Source organism: Taudactylus pleione, unplaced genomic scaffold (genome assembly GCF_031769625.1).
Source record: "Taudactylus pleione unplaced genomic scaffold, aTauple2 ptg000556l, whole genome shotgun sequence".
Classification (NCBI taxonomy): domain Eukaryota; kingdom Metazoa; phylum Chordata; class Amphibia; order Anura; family Myobatrachidae; genus Taudactylus; species Taudactylus pleione.
The window spans coordinates 23,118,574-23,131,624 of NW_028284958.1; the positions used below are offsets into that span (position 1 = coordinate 23,118,574).

Sequence of the window (13,051 nt, forward strand, 5' to 3'; positions counted from 1 at the left end):
TTGAGATATCCACACTTGACCACAGGTGACTTAATTAGTACATCACTTAATTTGATTTAACCACCTGTGCTCAACCATGGATATCTCTAAAACCTGAACTGTTGGGGTGTCTTGAGGACTGTGTTTGGGAACCTTGACAGTCTTATATTTTAATGACTGAAAGTTACCTAGTCTAATAAATATTTAAGGACTAAGAGAAAAAACCCCCCCACCAATTTAATAGATGCTGTGATGGAGAAGACAGCCATTTAGACTTAATTGACCACTTGTAGGGACTTGCTGTCATACTAACACACCACACTTTGCCAAATCCACATTAGCTGACTCAAGTGCTAAATATCCAGACCTGACAGGTGCACAGCCAAACAGGGTAGGGTCAGATCTAATAGAGCAAGATCCATTAGATCAATTGTACCTCTGCATTTACCAGACCTCCCAAGTGATGTCATTCATGCCCTAGGCCACAGGTTCTCAAACTCTGTCCTCAGGACCCCAAACAGTGCATATTTCCAGGTCTCCTCACAGAATCACAAGTGAAATAATTAGCACCTGTGGATCTTTTAAAGTGTGTCAGTGAGTAATGACTACACCTGTGCACCTGCTGGGTGACATGAAAAATGTGACCTGTGTGGGGTCCTGAGGACAGAGTTTGAGAACCTCTGCCCATGGCTACCGATGTAAAGTACAACATGGCCATAAAGTTCCCCTATTCAGAGCGGTCTTTAGTATACTATGCAAGGGGAAAAAGATTCCACAAAATGAAAAAGAAATAAAAAAATCTCAATTACAAAATGTGCCCTTAGGGGAAGATAATCTACATAAAAAATATATGTCCTGCAGTTTTAGAAAGAAATCTAAAATTTCAAGTTAAAACATTTTTAGATTTGTAAATTTTTGAAATGACATAACGAGAGTGCTCCATATTAAACAGCATTTATTGGGAATAAATCCATAGCACTGAGCTCCATGACAGATTTAGGCTTTCTTTGCTGCTGCAGCAGCGGCTACAGTTTCTTTCTTCTTTTGTTTTTCCTTAATCTGTAAATGAATATAAACAGTTTATTATTACACTGTAAAGAAACAGGCAGCAAGTTGCTCTAACACTCCAATAATAAATAACACTCCATGAAGAATGAATGCCGGTTAGTAAAATAATTTACACAAAGGTACAAATAAATCCGCATTAACGTTATTTCTCAGATGCTATAATGTAATTGCTAGGGATATCTCTACCTTGCATTGCAAGACCTCTACCACAAAGCCTCAAATCCCCCTAGTCTTCTCCCAATACACAAGTTGAACTGAGGATACCAAGTATTGTGTACATAAAATAAAGCAGAGGTTCTGAGCCCCCAACCGGTCATGTTTTGTGGATTAGAAAGGTGGGATATTACCGACACAGCAAAATAGATGAACTCACCTGTGCATGATTAAATAAAAATAATTCCACAAAACATGACCTGTTGGTGGTACTTTAGAACGATGGTTCGTTATAGAATGCCGTACAGGGTAGTTATTTCAGACATTTTCACTGTGCCAGCATTAGAACATTAAAATATGATTTCCCACTGTTAAAAAGTGGGCAATTCAATGGTTAGTACCGGCTGCCCGAACAATTCAATTCCTAAGGAGGCAAGCAGAAAAGTGCAAAAAGTGCTTATTTTTGGGTGCCCTAACCAGAACTTTATAGATTAGCTGTTTAAAACTGCTAAACCAATTTCGGTCTAACTGGGTGCGACAATTAACATGCGTCCAAAAACAAATTGAACGGCAACATTGGGCGCCCATAAATTAGCACGACTTAACAATTGAACTGCCCCTGAAAGTCTTGAAATATTATAGTGTTGGCATTCTGTAGTCAACATTACACTGTCAACTAAGTTACTACCTCCTGAAAAAGCAGCACCTGGCTTGGTGCCCTCTGGCAGTATAGCAAGTGCATACTCACATTCTCAGCCTGGCGCAGGATGGCATTGCGTCTTGCTGTCTTTGCATATGGGTTCAGCCTCATCATGATTCTCAAGTTTTTCAGTGGGTTCTTCTTGAGTTGTCTGCGCTTAACCCTTTTGCTATAAGTATATAGATTGTTAATTTTGTTATTCACAGATATAAACTGTAAAGCAACTTGGATCGCATTAGATAATCAGACCTTCCATTCAAGTCACAAAGCTTCATAAACACGGACCAGTGAAGTGGAATTCATCATTCAGTAAATACATTACAATTCATAAAGTACATTAAAATAGTGAAATTACATTACATGGAACAGGCAGCAAACCAACAAAGACTGTCCAAAATGTAAATGTCAACTTACAATGGTGCACGCAGAGCCTTCTGGATCTCCTGACTCTTCAGAATTCTGCTCAGATCTGTGTTTGTCATTTTGTGCATGGGGAGACTGAAAAGATGATATTGCATTAAAGAACAGAAAAATCTTAGCAACTGATAAACACTGTATAGTTATGACTTCTAACAACCAAACTAATAGGGTACACAAGGCCCCCATACATCAGCAATCGATTTTATATAAAAAAAAAACAAAAAAAAAACAAAACTGCATATTGCAGAATTGCCACAACCTGCAATGTACGGGCTTCACAGATCACAACCAAAAAGTGATTGGAATTGTTAAATCAGATTATCCAACATGTTGGATGTCACAGATGGATTGGGGCTGTAGGTTGCTAGCGTATGGAGATGATCAGCAGATTTGCAGACCGTTACTAGTAAAATTATGGGCCTTTCAAGATTGGCATCTGTGTTTGCTGAAAATGATCTGTAGTGTATGGGTGCAGATTGCTAGTTTGGGAAATCCTAAAATCAGGCAATAAATCTTCAAATTGTGGTTTTCAGATTGCTGATGTATGGGGGCCTTAAGGCAATCTAGGCTGTAACTCAGAACTTCCACAAATATCATGGAGTTTCAGAAACACGGACCAGAAGTGGAACTCATCATAGTACAGCTAAATCTCCGACAGCACACAGACATAAGTAATGAGACAGTAGAAAAGATAACCATCAGACTCCAATATTGCAATAAAAACCATAATTAAGGTTCATCTCTGGGCTAATGCTCATCTTTGAAACAAAATTAGAAAATGCACTTCAAACAGGAAAAAGGAGGAGGGGTAGAACCCCAGTACCCCCCCCCTCCCCCCCACACACATACAGAGCTCCCCAGAATGCTCAATAGTTACGTACTTGTAATCTGCCTTCAGGGTAGCAGATTTACGCCATGTGCCATAGAGTTCATCCAGTTTACGGAAAGCACATTCTGTCCAGATGCAAAACCGCCCAACATGACCTCCTGGTGCCAACCTTAAGAGGTTCAGTTTGTTTACGTTGAGAAGTGTAATTCCTAATGTGACCAAACAAATATGATTAGCGGTGAATCAAATTAATCAAGGTATACTACAACAGTATCCATAACTTGGTATAAGCATTACTCTGGCAATACGATTGGCTGTGCTTTTAGGTCAGAACTTCCATAGAGATCACAGGTTTCAGAAACACGGACCAATGAAGTGGAAAGATCATCATTCCTGGGTTCAAACTTATTATGAATTCTCATTACCTGGGATATTTCTGAAGGCTTTGACAATGCCATTGTCTTCATTGTAGATGACGCATGGACCTTTGCGCTGGATGCGACGGCGGTTTCTCATCTTACCCTTACCAGCACGCATTCGCTGAGAAGCATAGACCTGCACACAAGAATGGGCATTTTAAATGGAGAATTTTGAACTACAGATGGTGCAGTGCTAGGTGATTAAACTGACAAATAATTGTAATGGTAAAGTTCAAAAGGAGGGGGTGTTTCAAAAGAACAATTGTTCAACAGAAGCATGCCAGATTACAATATGAAGCTGTTAATGTGAAAATAGCAGTTAAAGGGGTATTCTAATTTTTTTTCTTTAATATCCTCCATTCCTTGTTATATTAGTTTGTCATGAGCCCCTAACTGCTGGCTGTTAGCTGCTCCATTGGAACCCAAAGACGACATGATGTACAAGTGCACTCACTAATCTCTATCCATAATGACATCTCTCCAGGGACCTCAATAAAATCTAAACATAACAGATGTGGAAATCCCCTTCAATGAAGCTTGCAATGAACACAGATTAAAATTTCTAGCAATTTCACACGTCAGGAGCACTGACAATACTGATACTTTATCCCAATGGGTCAATGCACCAGCAGAATGGAGTATCAGACACCACCATGAACGTCTCTCACCTTCTTGATGTCATTCCAGGCTTTCAGTTTCTTCAGCAACAGGACAGCCTCCTTTGTCTTTTTGTAGCTTTCAACTTTATCTTCAACCACCAAGGGTACCTCTGGGATCTCCTCAATACGGTGACCTGCATAAAGTATAAAACATTAACCTATTTAGGGATGTGGATCTAACTAACATTTTATAGAAAATAGCCAAGAAAGTGTGTATTGTCCTTTGAGCAACATTTAGGATCAATTGGACAAATTACTATGCTAAGAAAGAGGACTAATAGTAGCCATAAGATTACTGGGTTTACTTGTTTTTAAGATTTTTTTTTTCACCTCAGAACTTCCACAGAAATCATAGGTTTCAGAAACACGGACCAGAAGTGGAACTCATCACAGGGCACTATAATGACCACTATTTCCACAAATATAAGTAATTGTTACCCAAACTCTCCCAGATTTACCTTTAGACATGACAAGGGCAGGCAAGGCAGTAGCAGCCAGTGCAGAGCAGACTGCATATCGCTTCTGGGTTGTATTGACCCTACGATGCCAGCGTCTCCAGGTCTTGGTTGGGGCAAACATCCTTCCTCCGCGGCACATCTAAAACTCTTGTTAAGGAATACTTAATACACTACGTCAAAGATCCAAATGGCAAGTACTATTAATTATAGTAATCTCACTCAGAACTTAAGATTTTCGTCAACCATCCATACCAGCATAATGACAGCAGGCAACTGTCGCCAAGCATGGAGTAAGACGCAAATTACGACATCATAGCAAGCAGAAGACGTCAAGAGTATATATTTCAATAGTGGTCAAAGGATACGTTTCCAAATGCACCTTGACCGGAGCGATGAGTTCCACCCCCACGGACACGGGGAATACGGGCGACTGCCCTGCCTGTTCCCCATGATTCAGCACTGGTCTGATGGCCTGGAAATAGGAGGAACAGTGTCAAGATACACTTTTAAACAGCATATACTAATTTACACTAATTGATTAAACAAACATCAGAACTTCCATAAATATCATTAGTTTCAGAAACACGGACCAATGAAGTGGAACTCATCATATGGAAAGAAAAAGTGATAATATACATAGCATTAGGTAGGCAAAGTTACACAAAGCCATTCCTACACAAGTAGGAAACAAAGTAGACTGAGGAAAGCACTAACAGGTTTAAAAACACACATACTAGTTGGTTATGTTGCAGATTTATAACAATGCTCTAAATGGGTAGAAAGCGTAACATACCAGCAAGTTTGCTCACTGCATACGGCTGCCTGCTGTTCTTGCGCAGATTGGTGTGAACAAAGTTGACTATATCCGGGCGTATGGGCGCCTTGAACACAGCCGGCATAGTAACATTTTTGCCTGAAGCTTCCCCCTTCTCGGAGTACACAGATATCAGAGGACGGGCGCAGGCCTGGGGAACATGGCACAAAATAGCGTCAGTCATGACAAAGTCACGCTCCTCCCAGACATGTACTCAATGCTTCATACAGTATGCTCAGACTCATCTCTCGTCAGCCCGTAGTATTGGCTTCATGACAGCAGGCTACTGTCGCCGAATACACGGTAAGCCGCAAATTACACCATCATTGCATACATTACATTTACAGTACAAAATAAGCTTAAACAAGGGACATTAGTGAAATGCTTGGGTGAATAGGTGAGTCTAGAAACCCTTAGTAATAGGATGAAACATCTACAAATGAATATTCTGACTGAACTATTGACTACAGCAATGAAAGACACCAGGGTAACTGTAAAGTGGGTTTATTTAGTAATAAATAAATTACAATAAGATGATGCAGTAAAGCTGTGTGTGGGCACATCTGCAATGCAGAGGCCTCTCCCCCATGTGGGTCACAGCCATGGGCAGGACCTGGGGGATGCAGATCTCTACTACTACCACCACACCGGCTAGGCCGCATCACCTTAAGGTACTGCGGAGCACGCTGGGACCCCCCTGTAGGTACCATACCGCAGTATATGTTGGTGCCGGGCAAGAGCTACAGCCCCGGCCTCCCCACACGCGGCACCAACGTGGCTCCGGGCCGGAGGGTGCCTGTAGCCAGGCGGGGCCCTCGATGGGAGCAGCCCGGGCCAGTGACTCTAGGTGGCCTGCCAGTCGGGGAATAGCGGTGACCGGCGCCCCGCTACAACCCCGTCCCCCTGCTCACCATGCTGACCGCCTGCTCCTGCCTGTTGCTCGATGGCGGCCACAGAAAGAAAAGGGCGGAGAGAGAGCGACGCGCCGCTATATCCCCCCGCCGGGAAGAGGAGGGGCGACTAGCCGGGTAATGAAAGGGCAGTCCGGGTACTGCGCCGCCTAAAAGCTACACAGTACGCGGGCACACACAAGGATAACGCGGCTTTCCCCTCGGAGGACCCGCTGTCGGCGCGATGTGGCGCAGAGGCCGGGAATCAGGGCAGTGCTGCAGGGACTATATTACGTCGCGGATGCATCTCGCTCACACTGACGTCGTGTCTCGCCGGGTGACGCTGAGAGGTTGCAAGACAGGGCCCGGGTTCTGCTTCCGGGGCGGTGACCCGGCTGCTGTGACAGCCGCTGCAGCCCGCGCAGTTTGTATTATTGTTGGGGCTGGGAGAGGAGGATGTGGAGGGAGAGGCACCAGGCGGCCGGGGAGCTGCAACTCTTCCTCAGCAGGTGAGTATGAGGCGGCGGCCGGGCTCAGCTGTCACTGCTCAGGGGTTTATGTAGCAAGCAATGAAAAGCGTGGAGAAGTTGCCCATAGCAACCAATCAGCTTTGAAGTCCAAGTATAGTTTATAAAATAATAGGTAGGGTCTGATTGGTTGCTATGGGCAACTTCTTCCATTGGCCCACTTCTTCAAGCTTTTCACTGCCTGATAGATAAACCCTCCTGAGGGAGGAGGCTGCATTGCTTCTGCCATCTCTTCTCACTGCCAGTCTCTACAAGTAAGTATAGAATGGCAGCGTCAGTACTCTAGTATGAGCAATAATAAATCACTAGCACATCTCCAATCTGGAAAAATGATATTAACGTGTTTGACACCTGCAATGATAAAATCTGTATCAGCAATTAGCTCTAATGACTGGTTTTTGCTTCATTAACAAATATAAGAAAGCAAGTAACAAATGTGCAATATCTTTGTTTACACTTTTAAGATTTTTTTTTTTTCCCTGGTGTACCTGACCGGATAATATTTTGTGTTAAAACTGCTTTTTGAATCAATAAAACACACATTTTTAACAAAAAAACTTTTTTTTTAATTTAGATTTTTGTTTTCTGCTTTTAGTTTTGCAAGCTCTCCTGTTATGTACTTAACACCGCCTATTAAGTGCACAATGTGACCAGGAAAACCAGGAGAGACCAGGAAATCTGCTAGTATGTAGTGCTGGCCATACACGGGACAATTGATCTCAAGATTTGGGCAGTTTCTACAGGTTGGACAGACCAATATTTGAAAATAGTTGTATTTTGAGTCTTCTGCGACCCCGACGTGCGTCCCCGCCGTCGTCTAGTTGGACCGCAGATCAGATGGTTTTGCAGAGAGATCTCAACTGATTGTGTAGGAATTGACACACATTGGACCTCATTCAGAGTCGGTCGTAAGGGAAAAGGGGCCGGATATGCAAATGATTCCCTCGCAAGTTGCGTCCCTAAGTTCGGATCGGTAGCTGGCCGACCAAGGGGAGGAAGCGACAGGAATTAAAAAAAAAATACGCCCCCTTCTCGTATGCATTGCACGTCATCTCCGGGCATATAAGGATTAATCGAGACCATCGGGAACCATCGGAACTGGTCGTAGAGCTTAAGGTTGACCATACCCTCTTTTAAGCTCTACGATCATGTCAGTGTAAAAACCTCCCATGTCACATGTGCCATGATGCTACTTTGTTAATTATGCACTCCCATAAACCGTATGCACTCCCATAAAACGCCATTAGCGCCTGCATTCGGATCTCCACTCCCCCGTTTTCAAGCATCTTCCCCTGTTACCACCCACAAACTCCTCAATCTGTCACTCAAACTACCGACCTGGCTGTGTTCAAGGAGAGAGAAATTTCTGATCGTAGCGGCTAGTTTGCGCACGCGCATTGCGAACTTTACGCATGCGCAGTATAGCGAACATCGGTGGCGTACGACCGTGCAGCCGCTTCAACTGACTCTGAATGAGGTCCATTATGTGATGTAATTGATCAAATCGTATGGTCTTATGTGAAATAGTTGCATTTTAAATACAAATCGTCCTGTATCTGAAGGGAAGAATTTTCAAGGGAAATTGTACAACTGATCTGACCAACTTTTGAATCTCACCGTGTATGGCCACCTTAAGTGTAAACACTGAATATGAATGATATTAATCTAAAAAGAAGCAGCACTGCTAAACCAAGTCACAGAAGCACTATACTAATAGTGTAAAGGTGCCTATCCACTAGACTATTAAAATGAGCGATATAACGATATCGTATGAAACTCATTTGCAGACTGTTTAAAAAATTGGTCTTATTGGGCTCGATTCAATTGCCCGATATGTAAATAGCGCCAAGTGGTAGCTCCCGAAGCTATTCAATTCTGCTCTGTGTTTAGTCGGAAAATGCCCGTTCTCGCGACTAAACACCCTATTTAAGGCGCGAGAAGGGGCATTCCCCCGACCTAACTTCCGGGCGCGATGCTGTTTTCCAGGTGCGAAGGGCAGAAAACAGCCTCGCACATGGTCTTTTGTTGGATTTCTGCTCGTATCCCCGGAGGGGTGCGAGAAGAAATCCTTAGTCGGGCTTAGCAGCGTGGTGTATTAAATAGCTCAGGGAGCTGATTCCCAGCGCTATTCACTTTGCGCAGAATAAAATCGAGCCCTTAGACTTCTATCATCGTGCAAACATGCTGGTCAACCTGACGATAACGTCAGGTTCAGCATGTTTGCAGATGATTGAATGTGCCTACACTGAACGACTGCTCGTTCAGTGTAGGCACATCACAGACTGACAAACTTCTGCACGATTACAATGCCTTAATCATGCAGTCTTTTGCCTGTCTTCTAGTGGATAGGCACCTTAACGTTCCACAATGTTACTGGCTATATGAGCACATAAATGGATGAATTGGGCTTGTAGCCTAGTATTTTTTCACAATCCGTTTTGGAGTTCTTGCAATACAAGCAGTGCAATATATTGGTCAGATTGATAATTGCACTGTTTGCTTTGTTCTGCAGAATTCTGTAAATGAAGAGGGTCTCCTGTTCCCAAGTACCCATTAGTTATTTGAAACCCACAAAAAAACAAAAGATTGATTTTTTATTTTTTTTTCCCCCCAATGATATTTGCACTGTATTGAGTCTCAAGTAACAATCCCATGTCAGTCCAAAAGATCACTATGGGCTTTCCAATTGTCCATCCCTACCCAGGGGCTGGTGGACTTTGTTGTTTTTGCTAAAGGGAATGGTAGTTATGACAGCAAGTATATTTCCTGCAATGACCGGTGGATAGTGTAGCTCTTGAGCGTCCCCTAATGCTGGCCATACACCAGCGCAATTTTGGGTCGATTGCCCGATTTTAGACGTGTCATACGATGAATTGTGTTGAAATCGTGTAGTATTTAGGTGGGATACGATCCGATGCACGCTCTCGCCGCTGTTCTATCGTATCGTATGATCAGATATGCAGCCCATATTATCTATCGTAATCGTATGCAGTATGTGCGTGAAAAAAAGCACCAAATCATGCGGCTGGGACTGCCAGGGAGGTGTTGGGGAGTTCAAGGGAAAACGTACGATGAATCGCATCGTACTAGTGTATGGTCAGCATTAGTGCTGCCTGTATAATCAACAAGTACAGCAAGCTGTTGTAATGACATGTCTCCTCTTTCTCCTTGGTTCTGGGGTTTCTGATTTTTGATTTTTCAAGGTTTGAAAAGTGCATTGGTGGGCTGGCAATATGTGCCATCCTCTTATTCAAAAATATTGTGGTTAGAATTTAGTTCTTTGGTGGGCGTGCCGGGGGCGTGCCTGCCAGACGGAGGCGTTCCCAAGGGAACGCCTACCGTCTGAAGCCGGCCCCACTGACATCACTAGTGATGTCAGCGGGAGTGGTTTTGGCTCTGATAGAGCCAAAATCACTCCTGGCCTTGCGGTTGAAAACCTCAACCGCAGGCTTTTGCTCGCAGTGGCGATGGTCAAGACCATCGCGACCATCATCCTGCACGCTCGTATATGCTGTGGGTGGTGACCCACAGCTATACGAGCGTCCAGGAGGACGCTCCATAATAATGGAGGTGGGCCCTGATTCAGAGCGAGCGCTCTGGTCAGAGCGTCCGGCTCTGAATCAGGGCCAATGTTATAAGTGAGGGAGGGAAAAGCACATAAGAGAGGAGGGCTCTGCTTGTGAGAGGTTACAATCTAAAGGGGAGTGGCAGACAGACAGGAGTGACATAGAAAGGAGAGAGAGGGAGCAAGGCGGATACTTATAATTGGTGATTGATATCACTTCAGTATGTACATGCTTTAAGTACCAAATTACTTTGATAAATCTGTCCCTAAATCAACTCTGTAGAATTATACACTGTATATAATAACCAAGAGTCTGGTGAGCCACTTAAGAACTTTATATGTACTTTTAATGTACTAAACTGAGAAAACGGTAATACCAAGAGTAATACCCCAATTCTGAATAAAGAGAGGATTTTCCATATATAAACATTGTACAGTATATACCCTAAAATATATGAATTAAAGGTGTGGCAGTATTGGCATAGAGGGCGATAGTGAGCCATGGATTCTCTGTGGGGCTGGAGGGATCCGCCCACACGGGGAAGAAAAAGGAGGTGTGACCACACTTAAGGGCTGCTGAGTAAAGTCACTCCAAGGAGGATAGAGGCAGACCAGTCAGGCTGTAGGTGGAGATACTCCATGTGAGTCTGTGACAGCCAAAGAGCCCAGTGTGCCTGAGGGCCAAGAGACTGTGACTAAACCTGTGAGAGACAGGACTATAAGTGACTATTACAATTGCAGACTAGCTACCTATTCTACTCAGGGTTAAAAAAGTGAGGGAGTGCACTGAATAGGGGCTAAGTTTTTGTTCCTGAATGCTGACTGTAAAGTTCCATTTAATTTCATTTAACCTGCAAAATTGCATTTGCGTTAGGGAGTGGTTTAGGCACTAGGGGAAGGGTTAGGCTGCTGGGGGGGGCCGGGTTAGGTTTAGGCTGCCGCACGGAAAGATTAGGGTTAGGCTGCGGCAGGGGGTAGGTTAGTTAAATGCATGCGTCGGGATTTCCACCGTCAGGTCTCCGCTGCCGGGATTTTGACCGCCAGCATTATCAGCATTGGGATCGTGTGCCCAACACATTGATGCCAGATAGAGAATATATGAACACAATTGCAGCTTTTTTTTCTTTTTGTGAAAAACATTTTTCCCCTGCAATTTTGGAGAACAGCTGTGGAAAACTGTGCACCAGTCTCTCGTGTGTCAATTTGTTGGGCGTTACTAGTATGTTGTACATTATCGGGTTAATTGCTACATGCTGGGTAAATTTGTGGAGAGCTGCTGGTACATGCTGGATGCTGTTGACAATTTGGACAGCTGAATCTGAACGCAAGTTATTTGTTAGAAAATGTCTGGTTCCAAGCTTTTGCAGAAATGTGTCCAGTTCTGCTACAGGTCACACAGAGTGGTAAAAATAAACAGAAAATATGGCTAGGCTCCATGAGATAACATGTTGATAAATTTCACCATGTTGTGTGATTGGTTCTTTACGGGTCCTTCATACATGAGCAGTGAGAAAATGGGTAAAACATAGGAAAAATAACCAGCTTTGGACATATTTTGATTTTTCCTTGTGCTTTCTGGGTCTATCAAAAAGCTGTCAGGGGGTTAGGTTGTATAGCTCCCCAGGGAAGGTCAGGTTTAGGCTAGGGGAAGGGGGGGAGGTTAGGGTTAGGCACCCCCCCGGGAGACTTAGGTTTAGGCTGCGGGGAAGGGGGGGTTAGGTTTAGGCACTAGGGGGGGGAGGTTAGGGTTAGGCACTCTTAAAGGAGGGTTAGGGTAGGGAGTAGGGTTAAGGGTACTTACCTAAATTAGCGATCAGGATCACCCTGGTCGGCGGTATTACATACTGACTCTGCTCCGATAAGCAGTTGTCCCGGGAAAGAATAACTGTGACCCTTTCGCTGATAATTATAGCAATGACTATCTGGTGTAGTCCTAGCAGGTGTGAGCTGAAAATGACGTTAGTTCCTGGAGTCAAGTTCCAAAAAAATATCAGTTTTTGAAATTTGGTAAATTGAATAATTGCAACGTCTCCATACTCTGGGGCTGATTCAGACACGCTCGCAAGCAGGTCGATGTTTGATCCCTGCGCATGCGCTGCCTTCGGCCAGCGACGGGCGCTCTTTCGCTACGGGTCTCGTACCAAAACGGGGCGGCTGTCGATTGTTATTGACAGCTCGCCCCGTTTTGGAGGCAGGCAAGGGGACTGGCTACACAAGGAACGCCTGCCGTTTGTGGGAGGCACCACTGACATCACCAGTGATGTCAGTGGTGAGCTTCCTTCTCTATTTAGAGCAGGAAGCTCACTGGGGCTTGCGGGAACGAGACCCTACCACAAGGGTCTCGTCGCAGGCCCCGATGGTCGCGACCATCGCCACCATCACCTGGCTGCTCGCAAAAGCTGTGGGTGGTCACCCAAAGCTTAGCGAGCGGCCAGAAGGCCGGAACAAAGAAAAAAAAAAAAAAAAAGGCCACCCTGATTCAGAGCGAGCGCTCTGAAAGAGCGTCCGGCTCTGAATCAGGGCCTCTGTACATATACAGTACATCGTAGTCTTAAAAAACACAGGAAACA

General features: G+C 44.2%; 2 protein-coding genes and 7 non-coding genes across 10 annotated transcripts in view; 1 reads left to right on the plus strand and 8 right to left on the minus strand.

The window, feature by feature from the left end:
• Positions 1–917: 917 nt before the first annotated feature.
• RPL4 (ribosomal protein L4) lies at positions 918–6,518 on the minus strand. The gene is made up of 10 exons (XM_088452768.1): positions 6,411–6,518; positions 5,479–5,650; positions 5,051–5,157; positions 4,686–4,824; positions 4,237–4,361; positions 3,575–3,704; positions 3,202–3,358; positions 2,315–2,398; positions 1,949–2,069; positions 918–1,038 (listed from the first exon to the last, which is right to left on the minus strand). The coding sequence occupies exons 1-10, from the start codon at positions 6,411–6,413 to the stop codon at positions 976–978; spliced, it is 1,101 nt and encodes a 366-aa protein (XP_088308894.1). The 5' UTR covers positions 6,414–6,518; the 3' UTR covers positions 918–975.
• On the minus strand, positions 2,140–2,211 carry LOC148481970 (small nucleolar RNA SNORD18). Its single transcript, XR_015871829.1, has one exon. It is a non-coding gene; the product is annotated as a small nucleolar RNA SNORD18 (small nucleolar RNA).
• On the minus strand, positions 2,892–2,961 carry LOC148481971 (small nucleolar RNA SNORD18). The gene has a single exon (XR_015871826.1). It is a non-coding gene; the product is annotated as a small nucleolar RNA SNORD18 (small nucleolar RNA).
• On the minus strand, positions 3,473–3,545 carry LOC148481972 (small nucleolar RNA SNORD18). The gene has a single exon (XR_015871828.1). It is a non-coding gene; the product is annotated as a small nucleolar RNA SNORD18 (small nucleolar RNA).
• LOC148481973 (small nucleolar RNA SNORD18) lies at positions 4,555–4,623 on the minus strand. The gene has a single exon (XR_015871827.1). It is a non-coding gene; the product is annotated as a small nucleolar RNA SNORD18 (small nucleolar RNA).
• On the minus strand, positions 4,902–5,003 carry LOC148481974 (small nucleolar RNA SNORD16). Its single transcript, XR_015871830.1, has one exon. It is a non-coding gene; the product is annotated as a small nucleolar RNA SNORD16 (small nucleolar RNA).
• On the minus strand, positions 5,231–5,301 carry LOC148481975 (small nucleolar RNA SNORD18). The gene has a single exon (XR_015871825.1). It is a non-coding gene; the product is annotated as a small nucleolar RNA SNORD18 (small nucleolar RNA).
• LOC148481976 (small nucleolar RNA SNORD16) lies at positions 5,732–5,830 on the minus strand. Its single transcript, XR_015871831.1, has one exon. It is a non-coding gene; the product is annotated as a small nucleolar RNA SNORD16 (small nucleolar RNA).
• A 182-nt stretch (positions 6,519–6,700) lies between the features above and the next one.
• ZWILCH (zwilch kinetochore protein) overlaps positions 6,701–13,051 on the plus strand; it is a 74,489-nt gene continuing 68,138 nt past the window's right edge. For both annotated transcript variants that reach the window (XM_088452762.1, XM_088452763.1), the window contains exon 1: positions 6,701–6,898. In XM_088452762.1, coding sequence (XP_088308888.1) covers positions 6,846–6,898 — 53 coding nt within the window. In that variant the 5' untranslated portion in view covers positions 6,701–6,845. The remainder of the gene's footprint in view (positions 6,899–13,051) is intronic.

Excerpts from the sequence above, each read along its gene's own strand:
- RPL4 (XM_088452768.1), bottom strand. Across the intron at positions 3,705-4,236 it reads CCTGGAATGACATCAAGAAG|GTCTATGCTTCTCAGCGAAT; the intron begins GTGAGAGACGTT and ends TCTTGTGTGCAG. Across the intron at positions 1,039-1,948 it reads TCCTGCGCCAGGCTGAGAAT|ATTAAGGAAAAACAAAAGAA; the intron begins GTGAGTATGCAC and ends ATTCATTTACAG.